This window comes from Penicillium angulare, assembly GCF_028827245.1.
Source record: "Penicillium angulare strain IBT 27051 chromosome Unknown utg000009l_segment0_segment0, whole genome shotgun sequence".
Taxonomy (NCBI): domain Eukaryota; kingdom Fungi; phylum Ascomycota; class Eurotiomycetes; order Eurotiales; family Aspergillaceae; genus Penicillium; species Penicillium angulare.
The window spans coordinates 114264-138875 of record NW_026623168.1 but is presented as its reverse complement, the minus strand read 5'-3'; the positions used below and the strand labels follow the sequence as shown (position 1 = coordinate 138875).

The 24612-nt window shown below is 44.7% G+C and overlaps 9 protein-coding genes across 9 annotated transcripts; 6 read left to right on the top strand and 3 right to left on the bottom strand.

Moving 5' to 3' along the window:
• Positions 1-1329: 1329 nt before the first annotated feature.
• N7478_011599 (MDR family MFS transporter) lies at positions 1330-3460 on the top strand (the record flags this gene model as incomplete). Its single annotated transcript, XM_056927813.1, has 4 exons — positions 1330-1758; positions 1839-2218; positions 2319-2745; positions 2813-3460. 4 exons carry the CDS (start codon positions 1330-1332, stop codon positions 3458-3460), a joined length of 1884 nt encoding a protein of 627 aa, XP_056773540.1.
• Positions 3461-4650: 1190 nt separating this feature from the next.
• Positions 4651-5144, top strand: N7478_011598 (Dabb family protein; the record flags this gene model as incomplete). The annotated part of the gene is made up of 3 exons (XM_056927812.1): positions 4651-4703; positions 4766-4844; positions 4983-5144. 3 exons carry the CDS (start codon positions 4651-4653, stop codon positions 5142-5144), a joined length of 294 nt encoding a protein of 97 aa, XP_056773539.1.
• A 1273-nt stretch (positions 5145-6417) lies between these two features.
• Positions 6418-6622, top strand: N7478_011597 (uncharacterized protein; the record flags this gene model as incomplete). Its single annotated transcript, XM_056927811.1, is given in 2 exon segments — positions 6418-6532; positions 6552-6622. 2 exon segments carry the CDS (start codon positions 6418-6420, stop codon positions 6620-6622), a joined length of 186 nt encoding a protein of 61 aa, XP_056773538.1.
• A 1737-nt stretch (positions 6623-8359) lies between these two features.
• Positions 8360-9796, top strand: N7478_011596 (alpha-ketoacid dehydrogenase kinase family protein; the record flags this gene model as incomplete). The annotated part of the gene is made up of 2 exons (XM_056927810.1): positions 8360-8553; positions 8635-9796. The coding sequence occupies 2 exons, from the start codon at positions 8360-8362 to the stop codon at positions 9794-9796; spliced, it is 1356 nt and encodes a 451-aa protein (XP_056773537.1).
• An 821-nt stretch (positions 9797-10617) lies between these two features.
• On the bottom strand, positions 10618-12482 carry N7478_011595 (pseudouridine synthase PUS2; the record flags this gene model as incomplete). Its single annotated transcript, XM_056927809.1, has 3 exons — positions 10618-10840; positions 10909-12351; positions 12406-12482. The coding sequence occupies 3 exons, from the start codon at positions 12480-12482 to the stop codon at positions 10618-10620; spliced, it is 1743 nt and encodes a 580-aa protein (XP_056773536.1).
• Positions 12483-15732: 3250 nt separating this feature from the next.
• N7478_011594 (class I SAM-dependent methyltransferase) lies at positions 15733-16927 on the top strand (the record flags this gene model as incomplete). The annotated part of the gene is made up of 6 exons (XM_056927808.1): positions 15733-15917; positions 15973-16083; positions 16130-16380; positions 16436-16556; positions 16615-16719; positions 16777-16927. 6 exons carry the CDS (start codon positions 15733-15735, stop codon positions 16925-16927), a joined length of 924 nt encoding a protein of 307 aa, XP_056773535.1.
• Positions 16928-17294: 367 nt separating this feature from the next.
• On the bottom strand, positions 17295-18173 carry N7478_011593 (alpha/beta hydrolase; the record flags this gene model as incomplete). Its single annotated transcript, XM_056927807.1, has 2 exons — positions 17295-17648; positions 17748-18173. 2 exons carry the CDS (start codon positions 18171-18173, stop codon positions 17295-17297), a joined length of 780 nt encoding a protein of 259 aa, XP_056773534.1.
• Positions 18174-20279: 2106 nt separating this feature from the next.
• Positions 20280-20961, top strand: N7478_011592 (uncharacterized protein; the record flags this gene model as incomplete). The annotated part of the gene is made up of 3 exons (XM_056927806.1): positions 20280-20344; positions 20396-20523; positions 20585-20961. The coding sequence occupies 3 exons, from the start codon at positions 20280-20282 to the stop codon at positions 20959-20961; spliced, it is 570 nt and encodes a 189-aa protein (XP_056773533.1).
• A 435-nt stretch (positions 20962-21396) lies between these two features.
• Positions 21397-21960, bottom strand: N7478_011591 (uncharacterized protein; the record flags this gene model as incomplete). The annotated part of the gene is made up of 1 exon (XM_056927805.1): positions 21397-21960. The coding sequence occupies one exon, from the start codon at positions 21958-21960 to the stop codon at positions 21397-21399; it is 564 nt and encodes a 187-aa protein (XP_056773532.1).
• Between the last annotated feature and the right edge of the window lie 2652 nt (positions 21961-24612).

Here is a 24612-nt window from a genome sequence, read left to right as displayed (position 1 = left end):
CCTAAATCATTATAAGGATAATTAAATGTTCACCCGGTGCCATAGGTACGAGGTTCAAATTCTCATGCTCTCCGCCCACACTGTTGGACACCCGCTGCAGATTCTATATCCATTGCATACCATCTGTGACCCATGATTTAAACATAGGTACCTCTAGTATCTCGATAGCTTCGCGCTCCTCATGAAAAATTAAATATAAACACGATACACCTGTTTGTTCTGATCGGGCAGTCAGCTCCAGAGAAGTTCAGCGGAACGAGTTGACATAGAACGAAAGTCAGAAATAAATTCGCTGAATGGATACAATACCTCTGGGAAAAAGAGACCAGGAAGATTTGAAATTGTTGGATCGCGTAGGACGAGTTCATCCTATATCGCGCAGGGCATGACGAACCCTTGGCAATCCTTGGGGGGGGGAGGTTACTGAGGCCACTCGAATAGACTGCCCGTATACAGGGACAGGGAAATAATGCATGGGATATCAGGATATCACTGTTGTTGAATTTTGAATTGCCCAGAAGAGCTAATGGATGACATCCTTAATGAGTAGCGCACTGATGACTGGTTGGGTTTCGGGTACAGTCGGTCGCGGTCGCGACGGGAACCGAGACGCCCAGGGGGTTGAAGAAGGGGAACCAGGAACAACAATAGGAGGATTTCTGAAATTCGGAGTAAGGAGCTTCGGTTAATTCAAACTTGGTCGATTTTTTTTCATCTGAGTGCATCATCCTTTTTTTATTTTAAATAGTGTTTGATCCTTGCATGGCCTCCTGGCTGATGAGGCTTCTGAGCTGCGGCTGAGTCGATGGTTGTGATCCACCCGATTCGTTTTGTTGATGAAGTAGATACATCTTCAAAGTGGTCTATAATCTCCAATGCGAGTCAATTCAAACTATTTCTTTGCTATTGTTTGGGTTTATGTAGCCTTGGAGCTATATGAGATGGAAAGCATGGTACTTACGCCATGTTTGCTTGCGTATATCATGGGGATTGGACCTGCTTCCCCTCTGTCCATGCATCAGCAAGGTTGATCAGTCTATAATGAGACCTGTACGAAGGGCCAGTTCAATTGCCAATCCTCGCTGACAGTTCCGTGCATTAAATCTGGTTCTTTCCCTACTTTCTAGTAATATACTCTTGACCAGGGCCCTTGATTGAACCCAAGTTGCCAAGTTCTTGTCCTGCCAAAGCTCTCTTTTCTACTCTTTTCTTTCCTGTTTTCCCTACCTAATTCTATGCCCACATCCTTTTTGTGCTCCTCAATCCCGCTGGTTATTTCTTGCCTGGGTCTCATAATTCTTTAATTTTCTCGCACTAATATATCATAATATGATTTCAATTTTCGACAAGGCAGAGCCTCCACGAGAGACTCACCCTGCAATGGAAAAACACGACTCGTCCGATACAGATCATGATGCCCAATCGCAAGGCAATGACAACAACCCCAGACCTTCCAGTGAGAAAGAGAGTACATTAGTGGACGAGCCAATTCAATCCTCTATAGCACCTGATGATGCAAACTTGAATAAGGATAGCTCAGCTTTGGATACAACAAAAGAGACCCTCCCCAACGAAGAGTCGAACAGAGAATCCCGACCACAGTGCGATCCAGAGCAAGATACTTCACCAAAAGACGATAATGGAGAGGACGCAAGCAGCAACGCCGACGACCCAGAGAAAGATATTGAGTACCCTTCCGCTCTCCGCCTGGTCCTCATTACCATCGCATTGTGCCTCTGTGTTTTTTGTGTGGCTCTGGTATGTCACGAGATCATGATGCCCCCCTGGCCCTTAGTTTAAGCATTTTCCCAGACTCTAACTTGAATGCTCCATCATAGGATAATACCATTATTGCAACAGCAATTCCCAAGATCACAGACCAGTTCAACTCACTGGATGATGTGGGCTGGTACGGCAGTGCATATTTATTAACAACCTGTGCCGTTACTTTGACGTTTGGCAAGCTCTATACTTTCTACTCCATCAAATGGATTTATTTGATCGCTCTGTCGATATTTGAGATTGGATCTCTAGTATGTGGCATCACCCCAACTTCAGTGGGGTTGATTTGTGGTCGTGCCATTGCAGGACTGGGAGCCGCAGGTTTATTCTCCGGGTCTATCCTTATTATCACCCAAAGTGTTCCTCTTGACAAAAGACCCATCTATACGGGACTGGTTGGGGCTATGTTTGGTATCGCGAATGTTGCCGGTCCATTGTATGTGTTGAAACCCTGCCTCTCTTAACTATTATGTCTATGTTGAAAATAGAAAGGGCCATTATGAATGAGATTTGATCGCTAACTAGAACACATTCAGGATGGGAGGAGCTTTCACAGACAATTTGACCTGGCGCTGGTGCTTCTATATCAATCTGCCCATCGGCGCTGTCACCTTTCTCTTCATCTTGTTCTTCTTTCAGAACCCCAGAGTAATCAAGAAGAAAGCCGGATGGAAGCAACAATTAACTGAAATGGACCTCGTCGGCACATTCTTTTTCCTCCCTGCCATTATTAGCCTACTGCTTGCATTGCAATGGGGTGGAACCAAATATGCCTGGGGTAGTGGTCGCATTATCGGCCTCTTTGTGGTGTTTGGTGTTTTAGGCCTGGTGTTCATGGCCACGCAGTCCTGGGCCGGAGATCGTGCCACGGTGCCTCCTCGTTTGATTAAGAATCGCAACGTTTGGGGTGCTGCTTGGTATTCCATGGCCATTGGTGCATGTTACTTCGTTCTGGTATATTACGTATGTTTCCCCCTCAAAAGTCATACGATATCTGTTAAGAGACTGCTAACATATTTTTGTCTTAAAGCTCCCCATTTGGTTTCAAGCCATTAAAGGTGCGTCTGCGACGAAGTCAGGAATCATGAACCTGCCGATGATTATCGCTGTCGTGGTCGTATCTATCCTGGCCGGGGGTCTTGTCACTGCTTGTGGTTACTACACTCCTTTCATGATTTTCTCGTCCATTATCATTACTATTGCAGCTGGGCTATTGTCGACTCTTCAAGTTGATTCGGGTCACCCCAAGTGGATTGGATACCAAGCCTTGTTTGGAATTGGCCTCGGACTGGGTATGCAGCAGCCGATGATTGTCGCACAGACGGCCCTGAAAGCTGAAGATGTCCCCAGTGGGACTGCCATGATGATATTCTCACAAACGTTGGGTGGCTCTATCTTCCTGTCCGTGGCTCAGAATATTTTCCAGAATCAACTCTTCCACAACCTTGCTGTCGATGCCCCGGACGCGAATGCCGCCAAACTAGTGTCGGCCGGTGCAACTCTGCTGCGCTCTGTTGTGTCGGGTGCTGAGCTGCATCGTGTTTTGATCGCGTATAATGACGCTATCACTCAGACATTCTATGTGTCAGTCGCCATTGGTGCCTTGTCACTGGTGGGACCTATCTTCATCGAGTGGTTATCGGTAAAGGGGAAGAAGATCGAGATGCCTGCTGCTTAGCTCCAGAGATGGATTGGTAGTTGTGTGAGGGCAATTGTTGCCAATTCTTTTTGTTCATGTTTTTTTTTTCTCGTTTTCTTCTTGTCTCCTTTTTTCCTTCACTCTCTTCACTTTCTTCCTTCCATGCATATTCTTAAACTGTTGAGATTTCGAAATACCGGGAATGTAATAAGTCTGGCGATGCAAGTATCTTCAATCACTTGAATAAAATGGATCATAAGCATCACTGGAATTAGCACTTATCTTAACTAAAGGAAAATAAGTAGGTCCATTCAAACTGTGCTTTCTTCCTGATCAAGTCAATCATGAAGCTCAAGTTGTAGTAACATACAGTGACGATTAAGAGAGTACGACTGACTTCACTGCTGAGTTGTCGCTTTTTGCTAAAAGCTTACAGTATCGAAGTATACCAGACCTCAGATTCGAATACCAGGAGTCAAACTGCACTTTCGAGCTCGTACAGTAACGACAGCTATACTGCGGCGGTCGGAAGTTCCTCAGAAACCAGACATATGCACGCTGGGGTCCCGCCAAGCTCATCAATTTCTTCACGAGAGACTCAGGCCCCTGTCAAACAGTCATACATCACTGCACAGAAATCCAATTTCGTCTCTTTTACACAAATACGTCGAGAAGTGGCAGTGAGTAGTCTAGGAGTTAGCCGATGGGATTCTTTCGAACTTAAGCCCTATCAATTCAAGAGAGCGCAGCTCGACGAGGAGAAAATAAACAGAATGCGCATATTAATCCACTTGGCAATACTTAAGCTACCAATTGCTAGCGTCTGGAGGGTATTTGCACGGAGAAACAATCTTGAGACCAGAGACATCAATTCGTTAATAGTTGATGCTTTTCGCTCTAATGCCGCTGCAATTCCCAACCTAACTGAGACAACAATCACAGATTTTGGATGCGGGATCCTGGAAAGATCACAATACCTTCGGTCAAGAAACCCCCGTGCGGCAAAGCTCGCTGAGCTCGTTGGGTGCGCTGTAATGTGTATTTCGGAATACATTGACGGAGGGTTTAAACCCTAACCAGCATTGTAAGCCCTCCCTTTTTGTTTTTTTTGTTTTACGTTTTTGTCTGACCTCTAATAAAGCTGAATGACTTCTGTTTACTCCGCTTCGTGCCTGGATTCACCATATGTTTTTTGACTGAGCATCAATCGCCCAAAATATCGATTACTCATGTCGTTCTCATCCAGTTCAAAACAAGTGTCATTGCTGAAGTTATCAACGATGTAAGTTTTGTTACGAACACTATTCTTACTTGGAATAATAGAAGTGCTAATAAATATCATAGGTTTGCTGCCGCATGGTTGCCCTCAAGGACAAATGTCTTCATCCATTGTCCCAGAAGCCATATATCAAGTCGTCGTCCGGTGGGATAGACAACTCAATTGAAGGAATTCAAATGCGTCGGTCTATATTCTTCAATCCAGCTGGTTCATGTAGATGTTTGCTATTTTTGATTACTTATAACGAACTGTTCGCTGATCGGCTATTCATATGGAAAATAGAATGCTATTTCGCACACCTTTGTCGTCGAATTCGCTAGTGCCGCGGATCGAGATTACTACGTCCGCAATGACCCTGTACACCAAGAATTTACTCAGAGTGTCAGTGGTGTCCTTGAGAAGGCTCAAGTCATTGATTTTACGAATGGTACATTCGAAAAATAGATCAATATCCTGTGTAGCGTATACACTTCGTCCTAAGAGCGCCGCTAGATTCCGCCATGAAAAAAGGGCATTGATTGATGAAAATAAATCCCTTTATCTACAAATGTCAAAGTTGTTATACACCTCGATGTAGGTCAATGTTTCCTTTCATAACTAATTTTGAAACTGAGAAGTTACATGAGACGATTGATTGCGAAGTGCGAGTGTCTACAAAGCTCATCGAGCAAAATAGATTAATGATGAGAACAGTCAGTCACTATTCAGAAGCCCAGGTTCGCAATGTGAGTCTACTAACCCGTGCGCGTTTTGGCCGCTTTGCGTCGCCGCTATTTTCTCTAATCCGGTATCAAATTATTGAGAAATGCCCACGAATCAGACACGTCCTCTGCGGGAGCTCGAAATGCTGTGCTCGCATCTGCCCTAGTATCAGAACCTAGAGCTATTGGTGGCCCGGACGAAGGCGCCTGCGCTGGTTTATTTATGCAAATCATCTTTATTTGGCTACGTCCCCAATCTTTTTAATTTAAATGAGTAGAGGGTCTCCTGGTCAGTGTCTATATTATCGTAGATTTATTGTATTTCGAAGGTAGATTAGAGTAACGGCACTCCAAAGTGGAGCAAGGAGTAACAGTGAGCAAATAAAGTCTGTATCAGCGATTGGCTAGATTGTGTGGCAGACCAACACGCTTGAAGAGCAGGGGGGGGGGTTGCCGTTTTCGGCGCCCTTCTGGTAAATGCGACTTGTACTAACTATAGGTAGAGGGTAGCTACTACGCGCAGCTAGTAGTATATTAGCTATCTCTTATATAATAGCTAGCCTAGGTACTACTCTACGCGTATCTATAGAGAGTATCCATTCAACAAGTAAATCTTCTTTTAATTGTGTTAATTTATAGCTATTTAGGCGTATATCAACGCGTGATTATACGCTATTGACGCGATCAGCCAGTGTTATATAGGGGATTTCGTATAGCATCACTGTTGCGCGGAGAAAGTTGATACAGCCATTTTTGATATCTTTAGCGGCTAATAAAATCCTACCCTCTTTTTCGGCAGAATTCCGAGACGATTAAGCGCGAATTGGTGCCATGGTGGTTGGTTAAAGTTGGTATATCGGTAGGAAGACGCGATTTTTGATGGGGTGTACGGCTCGGCCGGGAATTAGTTACGTTAACTTAACGTAATTCACCACTGAGCGAGCCGTCCCGGTCGGGCGAGCCGACCCAACCAAAACGTGTCAATTAATTAGACCTATCTTCTTCAACCAACCACTATGCCACCAATTCGCTCTCAAAATCGTTCAAAATTGATTGAAAAAGAAGGTCGTATCTTGCTTGCTATCCAAGCTATTAAAAAGCAGGAAAAGTTGTCAATTACCGAAGCAGTACGTATATACAATATCCCTAGAACAACGCTCTAGCACCGGCTCAGCGGACGAGAAAACCGCGTCGAATTTCACGCAACCTCCTTTAAATTAACTGAACTTGAGGAGAATTCGCTTAAAGAATGGGTAATATCTATGGATATACGCGGAGCAACACTACAATCTTCTATAGTCTAAGAAATAGCTAATCTCTTACTCGCTACACGTAGAACTACCCCGATCCAAACTGTCGGCAAAAATTGGGTCGCAAAATACATTAAACGATATCCAGAGCTCGATACAAGGTTCTTAAGACACTATAATTATAAGCGTGCAAAGTATGAAGACCTAAAGATTATTATAGAATAGTTTAACCTGGTTTAAAAGATGATCTTAAAGTATAGGATCTATAAAGATAATATCTATAACTTTAATAAGATGAGGTTCACGATAGGCTTAACTACAACCGCAAAAGTTGTTACGAGAGTAGAATATTATGGTCGACGCTCTCTTTTATAGCCTAGAAATCGTGAATAGGTTACTATAATTAAGTATATAGATATATCTGGATATAGTTTTCCTCTAATAGTTATTTTTAAGGTAAAATTATTTATAAAAGACTGGGTTTAAGAGTTAAAGTTTCTGGGCGACTAGCAATTCTAGGTTAGTCTAAATAAATAGATCTTAGACGAGATCGGTCTTTACTAGCTTAAAAAGGTCTTTATCCTATTAACTTCCTTAAGGTTAAAGGAGATATATTAACTCCTAGTTCTAGATAGTTATAGAAGTTATCTAACCCTAAAATTTGACGAAATTTACTCTAAAAATCGAATTATTCCGATCTATATACTATTGTACTTATTATATCTTTTATAACCTCTAGATATAAGTTATTTTGCTGTCTTAAAGTGTGTATATAGAAAGTATGTCGAGAATGTGATGCGGTCGGGTTAGAACTATATTAATAAATTAGACTTCTTAGATGCCTTTCTAGATACTTAAATTAAAGCTTATAAAGCAGAAACGATCAAAAATAGCTTCTTAGTAACCGGTTTAGTTCTATATAATCTAAATCGGGTTATTTTAAAGCTTAATATTTAGCTCCAGACGCCTATACTACCACTATCTTAAGATAGCCAAAGTGGCTAAAGCAGTATATATTAGACACCTTTGAATCATAAGCAGCTCCAGAAGTATAAAATTTTAATCAAAAAGCTCTTAAAAGCACGCTCTAAAAGCCTACCAAGCCTACTGCTTTCTCATATAGATCAGGTGCTTAAATCGGCTTAAATCCATATGTATAATCATACTCTTATAACTTAAGATATAAAGCTTTTATAGGCTAGAGTGGAGAAAAAAGAGTCAAAAAAGGTACGTTCTAAGCTCCGGATAGTAGCTCTAGAAGGTATATCTGTCGCTGAGCTTCGAGAATTAGCTCAAAATGATAGAAATGGTCAAATTGTAGCTCCATCTGACCAGCCAACCGGTCAAGTAGAAGCACAAGAACAACGACCTAGGGTGCCACTAAGATGCTCTGAGTGCAATATCCAGGGTTATAAGAGAACGCATTGTCCAATATTGATTAAATAGCTTAAATATTTAATATTACGTTTTTCGGGTGAATTATGCTGGTTTGAATTAATTGAAGTTGATGGGGCGGCTCGCCCGACCGGGACGGCTCGCTCAGTGGTGAATTACGTTATACCGTGAGGATTACAAAGCAATAACAAAACGCCGACGATACCCGCCTCACCGCCTTCACTTGTTTGCTCCGCCGCGCATCACGATCTCCGACTGATCATCGAGTTAACTTGCTGGTCTGTCTGAGTCAACAGTCGCCGTTTCGGCAACAATGATGCTGGCAGCACGCAGAAACTTGGGTTTTCGACGGGTTTTAACGACGAGTAACCCCCCGCTACGATACATATCCTCGACAGCAACTAACTACTACAATTGGACCGACCCTACAACTAATGTGGCTAGAGATGAGGTCGCACATCTAGCTGCTACACCTCGTCGCTCTCTGACGCTCGCAGATTTACTTCAGTTAGTTCAAAATGAACCCCTAGAATTCTCTGCGACTTAATACTTGAATCAAACTCTAACGGTTTTTCTTTTCTTTTACAGCCATGGCCGTCCACCATTGTCCAAAGACGCACTTTTGGCGTCCGCCAACTTTACCCTCTCTCTTCTCCCCGCGCGATTAGCATCGCGAATTCAAGCTTTGAGAAATCTACCTTTCATCATTGTCTCAAATCCGCATATGTCAAAAATCTACCACAATTATCTGCACTCGCTGTCCTCTCTTCTTCCGTACCAACAACGGAAAATCACCACATTCGAAGAGGAAAAGCAATTCGTGAACGTCTTGGCCGATCTAGTCCAAACACACACCAACACTATCCCAGTACTGGCTCGTGGATTCCTTGAATCTCGGAAATACATCAACCCAGAAGATGTGACTCGCTTCCTGGACACCCATCTCCGCGCGAGAATTGGCACTCGCTTAATCGCAGAGCAACATTTGGCCCTACATTATACATCACAGCCAGTCTCCGATGAGGTCTCCGAGAAATCAGATGACCATTTCAGTCCGTCAAACTACATAGGTGTCATTGATACTGCCTTGCAACCAGCCCGCATCATTCGATCCTGCGAGGACTTTGTCAGCGAGATCTGCGAACTGAAATATGGTGTTCGCCCACGCCTAGAAATCGGAGGCGAGCCAGACGCATCCTTTGCTCACATCCCCGTCCACATCGAGTATATCATCACCGAGCTGTTGAAAAATGCCTTCCGGGCAACAATCGAGTCCGGAAACGAGAGAGAGCCCATTGAGGTAACCATTGCCGCTGCCCCCGACGTCCCTCGAAGTGAGCGCCCGATCCAAGAAGATTCCGACGGGAGGTTCCAATTAGCTTCTCAATCTGAGCTTAGCGCCGCGCAGGAATCCATCGGTCACTCTAGCCCATCATCGCAGAGCATCACGATTCGCATTCGCGACCGGGGTGGCGGCATTCCACCAGAAGTCTTACCTCATATTTGGTCATATAGCTTCACTACTTTCTCTGAAATGGATTTACAGAACACGGAGACTTCCGATCTACGGGCGTTGGACACCCTAGCGGGCCCTGGGGGGCATTTAAGTAGTATTGCAGGACTGGGATATGGTTTGCCGCTCAGTCGAGCCTACGCGGAATATTTTGGAGGAAGCATCGCAGTCCAAAGCCTCTGGGGATGGGGTACAGATGTCTATTTGACTCTTCAGGGAGTTGGGAAAATCGATTGAATTATCAGCCAGCACACGCCTTGCACTGAAATGAATCATGCTATACTGGTCGCAACTGATCAGGTCGGTTCAAGGGAATTTTCCGGTGGAACTGGCCATGATAATTCACGTTATCCGAACTACCTGGGCCCTACTTACCTGCATAGTTTTGGTCATTGTTGGCCAAGGTAATCGTGATTAACCATTGCACGAGAATCAATATCCTACCAACTTGACTGGTAACAAAACCCGCAAGTTTACACTCCATTTGGCAATGACGACTTCAGACTCCCAAAGAGAACGAAACATCCACTTGGGTACCTCACTTCACATTGCAAGCAAAGAACCACCCTACCTAGTTGTTCTCGGGGGTAAGAAGATGTAGCTAACCGATGGCATCAAAATATTCCATTCCATTTCCATTTCCAGTTCGCGATTTATGGAAAACAACACCTCCATGATGAAACTACGGGTGTGGTTATTTTCCATGCCATCGATACAGGCTGGATGCTGTTCAGTACTTATTGTTGAAGGGGGCAATCTGGACACGGAAAAGCATGAACCATGCATACTACGCAGCCAGGGCCTGCCACGCAGGCTGTTAGCCTTCCGTAGGTAGCTATTGTCAGGGGGTATTCCTCCAGAGCTACAGATCAAGTGGATCAAGTGGATCATGATCTAATGAATTTTATACCATGAACCGATTATTCTTCTTAATGGCATTTTTCTTCCGCACGTAGGGAAGGGTGGAGGCTTGCTTCGTCCTCGGAATGTATCACATAGAATTCAATATAGGGATATTTCAGGTAAAAAAAAAGTCGTTCTGCCACAGATTCAAACCATTAACGGTCCTCTGCCAGATTGCTTTCGTCTTCTGATTCTGACTCGACAGCGGCAAGAATATCATGCTCAGACTTGTCAACTTGTTTTTTAACGGACGACCTGGAAGCGCCTTGTGTCGATTGAGGGGCAGGGACCAGTTTAGAAGCCTCAATGCCGCCTGATGTGACGTAGAGATAATAATCGGCGGGGTAATGATCGATGTGATTGAAGAAAATGTTGAATCTGTAGTCGAGAAGGACGCGAGTCAGTAAGAGAGAATAATATCGGGAAAAATGAGAGGAAGATCATACGCAGAGCTTTGTTGTTCTTCACGGAAGATCCGGTCATAGATCTCTCGCTGCTTAAATTCTTCCATTTCAGTGGTGAACTTTGTGAAGCCAACCGGTTCACGACCAAGGGAAGTGGCCTTGGTGTTATAGCTATCGAAGATAGGACGTTCCAGTAACAGTCCTAGACCCGGGGCTTTGGGGATGGCAATCCGCTCAGGACCGTATGTTTCAGAAATCCGGCTGGGTATGCACCCGGAACGGACGATGAGAGCAGCCATGGCAACCATTTTGCGAATTTGATGCATCATGAAGCTCTGGCCATGAACTTTCAAGCTAAGCCACTCAGTGCCATTGATGAGGATCGGTTCTGGGTTAACCTTGAAGGATTTGATGATACGTTGGGCAGACTGATCCTTGTAACTCTTTTGGATGGTGTAATTGTGGAATCGCTTGGTGCCCTGGTATTGGTTCAAGGCTTCTTGTAGACGAGCCACACGAGCTGGGGAGACACGATAAGCTCGCTTAGCTGCAAGGTAGGCGGCTTTAACAGATTTGATGGTATCGTGAATCATTTGCTGGCGAGGGTCCATGACGAAGGGCTTAGCTTCGCCTGTTTCCGCAGATGGCTCTGCACTGCTCTCCAGGTTAGCAGGTGGTTGGGTAGACGACTCATCGGGCTTGGCCTGAACATCCATACCAGATGAGACTTCATCTGGAGCTGCCGAAGAATCTTGTTCGTCATTTGTAAAGATAGCCTTTTGGACAATATTGCGCACGTCCTCTGGTACCTTCGCCAGGATGGGCCGGATCTGTTCTTCATCAACCTTTTCCCAATAGCCTGCCACTTCCTCTTGCCTAGCCTTCACATCATCCAGGTCACCCGCTTTGTCCGCCAACTCAACGATCTTTTTGCCTAGCCAGGTGCTATAGTGCGGGGGGAGGAGAGCATGACTCGGGAGCAAGTACTCGTAAACCCGCGAATCGCATAGTTGATAACAGCTGAAGCCTCCAGTCGTAGTCTCATAGCCCCATAGACGAATCTGAGGACTAAGATTGTCGTTGATTTTCTTAACAATATCGGGATCCTCCACAATCATCTTCAGTGACACCACATTTCCCGCAGCGTGAACACCCTTGTCTGTACGCGCACAGCGCACAAAAGAGGACTTCTTGGGATCGGAGGCATTTGCCTTGGATACGGCTCCTGATGCAACCAGTGCCGAAAATAGGTCTCCCTCAATTGTCTTTTGGTTCTCATTGAGCTGCATTCCATAGTAGCCAGTTCCCGAATATCCCAGCATCAGCGCGACCTTCTTTTTGGGACGACGTTCCTCGTTGGCGATTTCTTCTTTGGAAAATTGAGTGGCATAAATCGGAGCCTCTGGTGCTTCGCCATTCTCAATCTTGCGTCGCTTTGCCTCTGCCTGTCGCTCCAGGCGCTCTCTTTTATCTATGGATTGGCGACTGGCTTAGTTAGCTGTAGTCAACCTTAAAGTTTGGAATTATTTTTTCAAGTACCTCCACTCATTTCGTCCCATATCGCGGTTCTTACGGCGTTTACCAGCTCCCTCTCCTCCTGTTTGGTTGTCGGCCATGGTGTGCGCGTGAAGATTTCAGTTGGTGTGGGGCGTTGTTTTTTGGTCCAGAATGTTCGTGACAAGGATCGCTTAGGCAATTGGAGGAAAGGAACAAGTCCAGTCAATATGAACTGCGAGCGTGTAAAGGGCCGCATGAACTTTAAGCTGTCAGAATGCAAAGACAGTGGAGCTCGATTGTGGTCGAAGTATTTTTTTATCGTTGGTCAAATCGCGGAGACTAGTCTTCTTCCGGCGAAGTTGATGCCTTATATTTGAGGTGTGACACTGGCAGTATACCACCATCATTATAGATCAAGATATCATTATAACATAACTTGAAGGAAATAGGTCTCTACGTTGTTTAATGTTACAAAATAAAATCAATATATTCTCTGTACTCTGTAGTTGGCAATGTTAATAATACTATATCATCGTCCGTCGGAATCCTGTCACATGTGGAGTGGGAAACCGGTTCCAATTGTCTGTGGTCATCCCAACTTGAAACCATCTCAGCGCCAAGTATCAGCCTGTGTGTCTCTAATGTGCTGTTATAACTTCTCCGCCGTCAAGGATACCTATACTGAGCGCTCCGTAATAGTGTCGCTATCGACGACCTCGGGATCAACGTTCGCCACGTTCTAGCTATTATATATAATACTGTTACAAGAGAACCCGAGAGCCGGGCAGTAAGGCTACACACTACTACTACCACTTAACCAAAAGAAAAAGAAAAGAAAAGAAAAGAAAAGAGTTTTTGAAGTGGCCCCCGGCAAGGGTCACTTGCGATCTTCAAGTTCCGATTAGAAGTCAGATGCTTTAACCATTACGCCACGGGGGCTGTGAATAGTAAGTAGTTCACCATAATATCTGAATTCTTCAGGTAGTATTATTCCTTACACAAAGGAAATATATATATTGCTGCATGCCGGAAGGCCATGCTGGTGCTAGGATTAGATAGGCTATACCCATGCCTCGATCACGCTTTATATAGCACGACTTCAGGTTCGTAGCAGTTGGTATTTCGGTGCATTACTTTGGCTTATAGACCAATGTATATGTGGAGCAATTTAAACCCAAGTGAACTAGCATATCTTTAAGTTCATTGCAATTTTATATACTGACAGATTAAATTAAGTCAACTACTGGGGTCGCCCGAAGAGACGGCGAAATAGAAAGCGGGCTTTTCAGCCTTTCAGCCAAGAATGCATGGGGTCAAGCGAGCTGGTTGCCCTTCCTGCTACCGCTTTGGACTACAAAACTAGGTTATTAAGCACCGTCGACCCTTGAACGCGCAAGAGAATTATAATTCCCTGCTTTTCTTATAACTGCACACTCGAAATGCTGCCTGCGGACTTATTAAGGGTAGTGATAAGACCGAGTCGCCAATTTTCGATTAATAGGGCATAATGAAGCAAAAGTAATTTAACACGTAATAAGTATAGAGCGAAAACCATTATAGAATGCGCCTGAGGAAAAACACCTTCCCCATCGTCGTAGTGATCACAGCAACACAGATAAACAGTAGATATCAGCATGAGGAGGAAGGCCATGTCAGCTGTTCAGGCACGTGCAGGATGTTCAGGTGCAAAACATTGGGCTTCAGGGCATTCCGGTGAAGGAAACTGAACGGGCTGAAGAGTAGGGCGGCAAGAGGGGATTTCCCAACGAATAAAAAAAACGGGTGAGCACAAACATACAACAGCCAGGATGCGCATGTGGTCACCCACCATACTACTAACTGACCGGCGTGTGGCCTCAGTACGGCTGAGCGGACGGGAAGCCCTCATCTCCACACCCTGTGGTCGTATGTATTAGCCCAGGCATTGAAGTAGATTATATGCCGCTAGAATGGGGCTATAGCAAAATCACCACACAAAAATATCCTCTCGAGTGTAACTTTTCAGAAAGAAAACCGTAATAACAAACTCTCGGCCGCATACGTTCCTCCCGCATGCGCAGGCGGTTCCCTCCCGCACGGTTGGACTTATCACCAGCATGGCCAGACATGCACCCGGTGCCGAGGGCGACGCACGCACAGCCGATCTTTGGTCTATCTGGCGAACGCATTATTAGCTGCCTACTGCTGTGCAATGTTTCAATATTGACCATGCGAGCACGGCACGAGTCGAACCCAATACTTTGCACGGAAGATGCATGATCACTTTTTGATGGGTTTAATTAAAACATTCTCATCCCTGAGAGAACTTCACAGCTCTGAATCATTTAGGTCTTACAAATATTTTGCTTCTCTACTTTTTATCATTCCATTTTTGTACCTCGTACTGCAACGAAGGGGAACCCGATGCGATGATGGGGGCGAAATGGTCACTACCAACAGGGTGAAGTGTTGGAGCCCCGCATGTACTCCGTGCAGGCAGGCCATGCATATCAGGCGGATTCGGGCTCAAAGATCCCTCTTGCAATCATGTTTCTATCCTTGTCGCATCTATGTAAAACGCGTACTTCTCGGCCATTTTGCCATTTTAAGACAAGCCAGGGCCCACGGGCGGCCTTCTGCAAGGCCGTCCAAAATGCGCCACTTATCTCAAATCAAGGGACGCTTCTAATAGTGGTTTTCACTTGCAGAGATTAATTGCTCATTTTCGCGGTAGGAGCCCCCACTAGGTCCTTGGCCCCCATGGTAGCATTCCGGAGATCATGTTTGGTACTGAGAAGATGCAAGCAAGTGTCATCCCACCCTGCAATAGTCCATTCCTAGGATTTAAGGCTCTGGTATACACTGAGATCCATCAAAAGAAAAGAAAGGAGAACTGGGGAGGGCGAACGTCAAAAATCGAATCTGGCACAAACATTTGAAAAACCACCCCCGAGTTGTCGTACTTTTGAAGAATATGACCGGGTTATTGATCGGTTGGTGGCTGCTATTTGCTTCCCAAAGTTACAGAAGATAATGAAGACGTGACTTCGTCATTACATGCAAATCAGTCAAGAGCCCCAGATGAGCGAACGCAACTGGTCCACACTTTCTTGGCGAGATTATTCAAGTCCTCGATGCTACTTAGCTAAGAAGGGTAAAAGTGCCCTCCTTACTGATGAACAAATTCTACAAGTGGTCGCATCAAGTATGTAAACGTAATACAGCTGAAATAGACAATGCACATTATTTGGTACAATCACCATGTAGATGACGTTTGAGGCTCCCGGATATCCAATTTTTCCTATAAAAACGTACTGCCGAACCAACTATTCCTCATGAGCTAACATTCCAATTATACATTCAGCTTTATACGCGTTTAATACCGGTACAATGAGTCAAATTGAGGTTATCAGTAGCGTCACTTCAACCCGCGCAGATGGACACCCAGTGAATCATGAGACTGTTTCCAAAAATGACCGTGTACCACAGCTATCCACAGCGAACGGCTGGAATGGGACATCGATAGAAGCCAAGGATCCTTATGCACTAATGCGCGATTGCAATGCAAATACTCGGTTAGTTAAGCTAGCAATAAGGTGCTGATGAATGTCTCACTCATATCAAGATTAGACTTACAGCGCAACATTATCTCTGGAAAGACCTGCTCGGATTCCTGATTCACCCTACTATTGATACTCGGGCTGTTGACTTGAAAGTCGCTGATGTTGCTACTGGCAATGGGTAAAGTAATATACATAACCTGAGAAAACCCATCTGACTGGTTTAGTATTTGGCTTCACGATTTTGCTCGTGGAAAACCAACGTCCACGGAGCTTCACGGCTTCGATATCAGCCTGGATCAAGTTGGCCCTAAGCCATGGCTACCAGCCAATATACAGATGCATGTCTGGAATCTGTTTGAACATGTGCCGGAGGAGTTCGTGGGCTATTTTGACATTGTGCACGTCCGTTTGATCACAGTTGTTGTTAAGAATAACGACCCGAGGCCGATTTTAGCAAACCTGAAAAAGCTATTGAGTATGTATCTATTATGATTACACATATAGCTAGGCTGACAATCTATTCCGTTAAGAACCCGGTGGATACCTTCAGTGGGATGAGGTTGATACCATTGGATGTTCAACCAAGACTGTGCCTGGAAATTCGGCGTGTAACCTCGATGCACTACATTCCCAGCTCAGAGGTCATGACACGTAAGCCTAGTGTTGAAAGGATGACAAATGACTTTCTGCAAGCTAATCTCTTTCACAGGTGGAAATACAAGCTCACGCGAGTAATGGACGAGAACGGATATATTGACTCGAGGCTTTATACCTTCGAGTACGGACTCGGAATAGCCAGATTCTGGAGTGATTTGTGAGTTATGACAGAGACTAATCGTGGCTAGCTATGGGAGACCTAACTCGCATTTAGATATATGAGTACATGGAAAGAGTTTGCAGGCAACGCACTGAGAACCCCGGAAGAATCCAGGAGGTTGGAGCACAATGCGATGTTGGAGACTTTAAATGGTGCTTCGATCATGGTCCCGAAATTGGTATGGGTGACTAAGAAGATTGATTGATACTGGAAGCCTGTCTGTGGTATAGAAGCGGGGAATTTATCTATCTGAGAAGTTCGCGAAAGCTAGGTTTTGAGAATAGAAGGCATGCAAAGTTCTTTTTGAATATCCCTCAGGCAGCTGCATTGGAAATACTTAGACATGTTCGGTCTTACCTCTTCAAGTTCAAAGTTCTTTTATGCTGAAGATATTACATTCAGCCTACAATTGAAGTTGAATGGCTTGTAGAGATTTTGTTAATTTTTTCTTGGAGTAATAAATATTGAAAGATCATTCATTCTTTTTTAAAAAATTCGCCATCTATCAGTTTAAAACCAAATAATTGTCTTTCTTAGTTTACTAAGATAAGGTGCGTTCTGCACCAAACTATTTACTTTGCAACAAAGCCATCAATGAATTTTTCGATCTGCGCTGCCAAGGCCTCGGGCTGGCTCACAAATGGCATATGTCCGGTCTTGAAGTCCACAACTTCCCATTCGACCTTGGTCTTCTCCAACCACAGATCCTGCAACGATGAAGGGTTACAACAGTCATCCAGTGTACGCACATATGCTCTCCTGCCATCAAACGCTTGCTCGGCCCAAGCAGGAGCAGTAGCGGGGGTCTCAAAAGCCCGGAGTGCATGCGGCAGCATTAGCTTATTAAATTCCGGTTCGAGAGCACGGTCGCAGTCATTGTATAGAATGTCCATCGCCGGTTCAATCATAGCAAGTCCCTGAGATGGCTAAAAAAATCATTAATAACTCCAAGTTTCATATATAATAATAAATTATATTTGCAGTTCAAGTTATCTTAGGCAGGCTGTGTCTAGGTATATACTTACTTTGTTTTCTTTGATAAAAGGAGGATAAGAGCCCCCTCCAGCTTGGAAAAGAGACTCTCCGTCAAGTGTAATATTGCCCACTACGTAAATAAGGCCAAGCACACCAGTCTTTTGACCCAGAGCTTCTCTAGTCTCTTTCGCAAGTCCTTTTGCTGCACCACCTGCAACAACACCTCCGTATGAATGTGCGATAATAACAACATCCTTATTATGTTCGTTCAAAAGAGAGAGTAATATGCTTTGTACAGAAGCGATATCCTGAGAAGCGGACTCTTGAGCCGGATCAGAAGGATTGCAACTAGGATACGGCCCTGGGTGTGTTGCGTGTCCGGCTTTGGTCAGATACGGTATCAATTTGTCGAAGCCCTCAGGTGTCCCGAAGGCACCTGGGACGATAAGAATAACCGGGGGATTCGCCGAAGACATAGTAGCGGGGTTGGGTTTGACTTGATGTATTATATCAGGTTCCAAATTTGTCGCCTGTGTGGAATTTGACCAAGGTTGTTGAAGTGCGAAGAAAGAAGCTGAGAACCCCAGGTTGCTATGCAATATCTATAGGCGTACCAGTGATGTCATAAATCTGTAGATTGAAAAAGCGGACTCGGAGTGGCATACTGAAGGGTTCCCAAAGTTCCAAGGTTGATGGTGGGTATTTATTTGTCATGGCTTAATCGACCAATCTCGGCATTTTCAATGTTCCACTCCAACTTCACAGGGGCTGTAGATACAAATACATTAATACACCTGTTACGCGATTACAATCAGCTGCATATCAGCCTGAGATTGCAATAAATACCCGCAAGTGGGCCTAAAATACCATCTTCATCAAATGGAAGTGGTAACTAGCCTAGTGCATGCAAGTAGTTTTCGGATACCAGAACCCGTGTTCTGCTTGAAAACATGCACCTGTACGTGGGGGCTCATAGTTGTTGCATCAGCCATACATAATTGGACAGACCGTCACCTTATTCCCCACGTCTGTTACATACCAGTATTGAGTAAATAAGGCTTCAGTTCTTGGAATGTTACACCCACTCTATCACGGTTTGCATACCAGAACGCACCTATGTGGGGCGCGTGGGGGCCAAGTGACTCAGGCTGCAGATTGCAGGTGGTCATTCGATCGAACGGGTAAAAGGATAGAGGTTCAGACGTTTGTATTTTTATATATATATATATATATATATATTTTTTTGGAATAGACCAAGCTTAAGTCAGCCTTGGAAAGAATATAGTATTGATCAAAAGACAGACCTGAAAGAATCCAAAGCCAATATCTGTTCATTTAGGGCTGAAAAAAATTGCGGACCAGTCAACATTCTATTGTGCCTTTCGATAGGCCGGGTGATCTTCGCCCCCCTTGATGCGGGTCGCAAATGTATAGGAATACCAACCTTTTTGGCATCGCTCAAATGCACCATCCTGCATGTGTGAAGTAATGTTTTTAATAAGGCCACCAATGCTGCAGGTGTATAATTAGCACTGCAGATTCGCGGGATGAGGGGCAAAATGAGGCCCACATACATCACTGTACATTAAGTGGTCATCGATCTTGCCCAGATCCATTTCAGTCCTTCGGTCCTACTTTTAGTGATAAAACAGAGGGGGCGGAAGCGGAAAATCAATATTGGCTAACCCCTCAGTTCTTCTATTATACATGGATCATTTACTTTGACCACACTCTATACTTTTGCCTCCATAGGAAGGACTTCACTTTCCAAATAAACATTACTTGCTCATCACAAATTCAGAACTTCCTGGGACTTTGGAACTTGAACTATTATGTCTCATTCTACGACCTCTGTGGACCTTTCCCAAACTCGTCAACCTAGTTTATATGCTTCCATAACAGTACCTTTCTCCATTGCATTTATCTGTGTTGGTCTTCGATTCTGGTCCCGATGGAAAAATACAGCAGGCTTATGGCTTGATGACTGGCTCATTATAGCCTCTTTGGTATGTACTGTAGCGTTTGTTACCGACTAGGAGGTTCTAATATTGTCGATAAGGCTTGTGCTATTGGCCTATCAGCTGCACAACTATGGTGTAAGACGAAATCCAATTGGTATCACAAATATTAAATAATATTGACAAACATAGGGATACCTCGCGCTCTAGGACGGCATATCCAGACCTTTGGACCCAATGCTACAGAAGATGCATATATCGGCCTATTCTCTTGTGAACTGACTTACACTGGTGTCATTGTCCTTGTCAAGTTCTCTATTATGGCCTTGTACTGGCGCATATTTAGCAAAACAACTATAAAAATCCCTATTAGCATTCTTGCCACAGCAGTCTGCATGTGGGGTATCGCTGTAGTAAGTGTGATTTCTCTGCCTTCAAGTAGAAGATCATCTCTGACAGTCCCAGCTTTTGCTCACATTGCTACAATGTATACCGACGCGAGGATTATGGGATCATTCTGTTGATGCATCTTGCAATGTGGACAGTCAAAAGTTCCTGTTTGCAATCTCAATCCCAAATATCCTAATTGACGTTACTCTTCTTATACTTCCTGCGCCTTATATCATGAAACTCAAAATTTCGAGCAGCCGCAAACTCGCAATTATCTCAATATTTCTTCTAGGCAGTTTGTAAGTAGGCTTTCAATTCTATTTATTGGTTATAGCAGACTAACCAAACAGCGTTTGTATCGCGTCGATAATGCGACTCATCTCAGTAGTGACTCAAGGTACTAATGCGGACGTCAGCTGGAACTGGGTCAATCAGGCCATTTGGGCTACCGTTGAAGCAGATTTAGCAATTGTCTCAGGTACGAGCTACCTTCTTGCTGAGTACGTTGAATTTTTATCCTGATTTTGATTTCATAAAAGCTTGCCTCCCAACTTTGCGACCTGTGTGGGTCACGATTCGACGGAAACTAAAGGGCTTCCAACTATCTAACACATCGACTGATTCACCTTCTTGGGCTACACTTTCGACACGTACTCAGGCCCCATCATGGGCCACAAGGATACTCAAATCAAACTCCGACGATACCGAAGACACGCGGCCTTTATCTGCTGCGAGTAGCCAAGCTGGAGAAAGGCCACATCATTACTCTAAATTTGAAGAACCGCGTACTGAAACAACCGTTGCGATTCCATTATCAACCCTGAAGAAGCAAAGTACAAACGACGAGGAAGGTATTACCATAAATAGAGATTGGAATGTTGAATACAATCTCAATAGTTACTTCAATGACTCGTAAAGGCCCATTTATTGGAGGAAAGACACTGGGGCAATCCCTGGGAATATTGTAATATGGCTATACTCTTACGAACTTGAATTGAACAACTATAATTCTATGGCAAAAAGGTCAACGGAGATCCTTTTTCAGGCCTACAAGAATGATGGGAGATCCCATAGAAAAACGAAGAGCCTCAGAAATCCTCTTATCGACCGCATAAGTTTGAGTAGTATTGAGACTGGGGCATTCCTGCTACAGAGCTTTGTTTCAACATTATCCATGGCAACTCAGGAGCGATCAATGCTAAAGCAGATTAGAATGACATAACAATCAGGGTAGGCTAGCGCTCGTAAGTAATCGTAATTATTCATGCCCGCGGTATCCCGCAATTCAAGCTCAACCGATATGCCATCAACCCTAGTTCCCAGCACATAATTCTCGAGGACCGTTGGAGAGTCAACAACCTGCTTTGGAGTGGTTCTGACCAGCCTTCCCGTTCATTGGAGGTTGAGATTCATCTCCTTGGCTTCTGACGTTGAACGGTGTCGATACTTCAGCCATTTCACCGCTTTCACTCTCCAACGCTCCTTCATGTTTCCAATCATTTCTTCCCTCGGTCACTTTCTTCTGGGCCCATCGTTCCTGGCGTTGTGTCACATTCTCTGTTGGCGGCTGTAGCGGGCTTTTTTTTTTACGAAGACCGGGCTCTTCGACGCGCAAGAAGGTTCCATCGGGGATGCGCTCTGCGCCCGATGCGTTGATAGGGGCCTCTTTTTTGGCATTAATGTCACCTTCATTCAATCGCCGGGACGCTAGACTCGCCCTATCCGACAGCACCGGCAGATCATTATCCGAGTCGGACCAAACGATATCATTAGAAATGGTTTCCGCATAGCTGGTCAGCCCATCCAGATATCGCTGAACAACATAACTCTGGCCAGCAGTCGCAAGCCGAGTTTCACCATTAGCCACTCGTGCTTTCATCTGAGCCAGTTCTTTCTTAATCGCCATGACATCCATCCTGATCGCGGTCGTATCGTCTTTGGTCGTCTATTGCCAAAGATATCGAAACCAACTGTAGTCGCCAGGTCCAACGCTGTACGATGCGCTCCTAACGAGATGCGGAGCTCCGTGACTTCGCTCTTCTTAATCGCCACCCATTTCGCAGCGGCAGCCTTTCGAGCGCCGCATAGATTTTTAATACGACACGGTCTCAATTCTTAAGGATCGAGGGTATCCACGGTTGAAGCGACTCAGGAATTGTAGATTCGTCGCTGACTGAAACGATGTCCTTGAATAGCTGCAGCACCCTCTGCAGTTCGGAGATCTCACAGGTAACTTCAGTGAGATCTGCCCGCGCGTCTCGGCATTCGCGCATGAACTTGTTGACACGTAGTGCTGTGGTCCCCAATTTTTGAGTATGTGCTATACAAGCAGTAGTTATTGATAGAGGGTCCATGTTTCTCCTTCCCTTCTATGACGCACTGTTTCCTTGAGTTATGTCTTCGTTATAATATTAACGTGGATATGATATTAGCCCCGCGCTTGGACAGCTTTGAGGCTGTGGCTGTGCTGAACTAAACAAAGCTCGATTGATGCTCCTCGTATTCCCTATGAGGTTGTAAACGGGTGGCGGAGCAGGGAACAAACCTGTCCATAACTGAATGCCTCTTGATCATAACATTAGGATATAACTTTTAGTGTAAACACAGAGAAGCCAATGAGGCCCTCGATAGGGTAAAACTAGGTGCTCGAGGCCTACATTGCGACACTGGATGTTTCAGGATTTGGGACGCAAAAGGAGGAGCGAGAGGGGTTTCCTGGTTCAATAGGAAGTGAGGGTGATACCATGAAGCTCAACGCATCTTTTTCTGCAGCACGGTAGAAATTTAGATCCAAACTACAGTCATGAATAGCAGAAAGGGAGGGGCTGATGAAAAATACAATAAATCTATTCCCACCTCTGGACACTGGGCCAATTGCTGTACTGTATGGGCGGTCGGTTGAGCGAATGTTGAGACATAGAGGAAAGTGAATAATCCATTAAACCTCGACGTGGTACCCTTTTCTTGAAAAGGCCAGATGCGAGGTGGTAACAATTGACCACTGGCCTTACCGCAGCTTTTAACGGATCTGTTGTTTCCTCAGTGGGGGCCACATAAAGAAGCCTAGACCTTCTTCTGCTCGACTGATCAGCATACTTTTATTCACACGACCTTGCCTGATGAGACTGTCTCTTTGAAAAAGAAGAGATTTTGAGATACTGAAAGGCGATTACAACACTAGTACGGGCCATGATGAATGGTTTGGAATAGTTCATGGGATAATAGCACAAGGAACAAAGTACTGAAGGCCAGTGACATGAAATACTCGGCCCATGGCCAATGAAACCGTACTAACTATAGGCCGGGTCATTGGACCCAGCCAAACAGTGGATCAAAATGCCGAGGAAAAGGGAAAGAAGGGAGGAAGGCTCCTACACATTATCATATAGGAGAACGAACGGGTTATGGATATTGTGACCCCGTTACATAACCCCGCAACCTCGCTCAATCGACTCGATATCGGTTCGTTATCGAAATCGGTTCGTTACAAATACTCGCATAATCCACAAGCTCGCGAATACACTCTAGACGAGGATAAGAGACACCTAGCGATACTCAAGGTATCCCTGGCAATACTACTAAGATTATAAAATCGCGTCTTTTGAAGCAATGGCCGAGACATTAAAAACCAGCGCACAGGATTTCGTGAAGGAGTAAGTGCACCTTGAGGGCCTACAAACGGACCTGTCGGAATACTTATTCTTAAGGATGCTCGCTCCCGCTCTACCATGGGCCTGGATGCTCATAAGGTTAAAATCAAGAATCCACACTCTCATGATCACATGAATACATTATCCCTTTTGATTCCGCTGCTCTAATGGGCTGGTTAAATCTATGGTATTTCCCTTGCTATACAGACTTTCTGTTTACAACAACATTCAGATATAGAAAAGAAACCGAAAAGTAATCCATATATACAAAGAAGCTAACACATTGCTGATCTTTGCTTATTGGTAGAAGCAGGGCAGTTGTTTTAAAGCTGCCTTGAGCCCTGTGTCGACTGCTAGGAGAAGACCGAGGCATCACATTTGTGCTTGGAGCCGGTGTCCAAGGCCTGTTTCTGTTTCTTGGTAGGATATATGAATACAAACGCATCGTATGGCGACCCTTTTGAGTCTAACTGTTCAGCACATATCTCCTGGTAGCGGGCGGTGAAATCCCCCTCCTTTGACGAGATAGTTGTCATAAAACAATTACCATCACAAGTCTTTCCTTTCATTTTATCGCAAGCAATCTTTCTCTTTTTCAATTGCGGTTCTTGTAGTTCAAAACCGCTACAGTAGCCATATGCATGACGAGTCGAATCAAGAGTGCTAGGATCGCAAACCATCCTAGCATCGCCCGACCACGACGCTCCATTTGCCTCCAAGACAACTATCATCACATCCTTTGTTGGTGCGGCAGTCTTGACCAGGGGTGCATTTCGCAGCAGCCGATGCAGCAAAGTGTGTGGTAAGGGCGAAAAGCAACTTCATAATGCTCCTTAAAGAGCGCTCAAAATTATTGAAAATGAGTTGGTTGCTTTTTCTTAGTGCTGTTTGAATGCCTCACGTCGTTCATCAAGCTG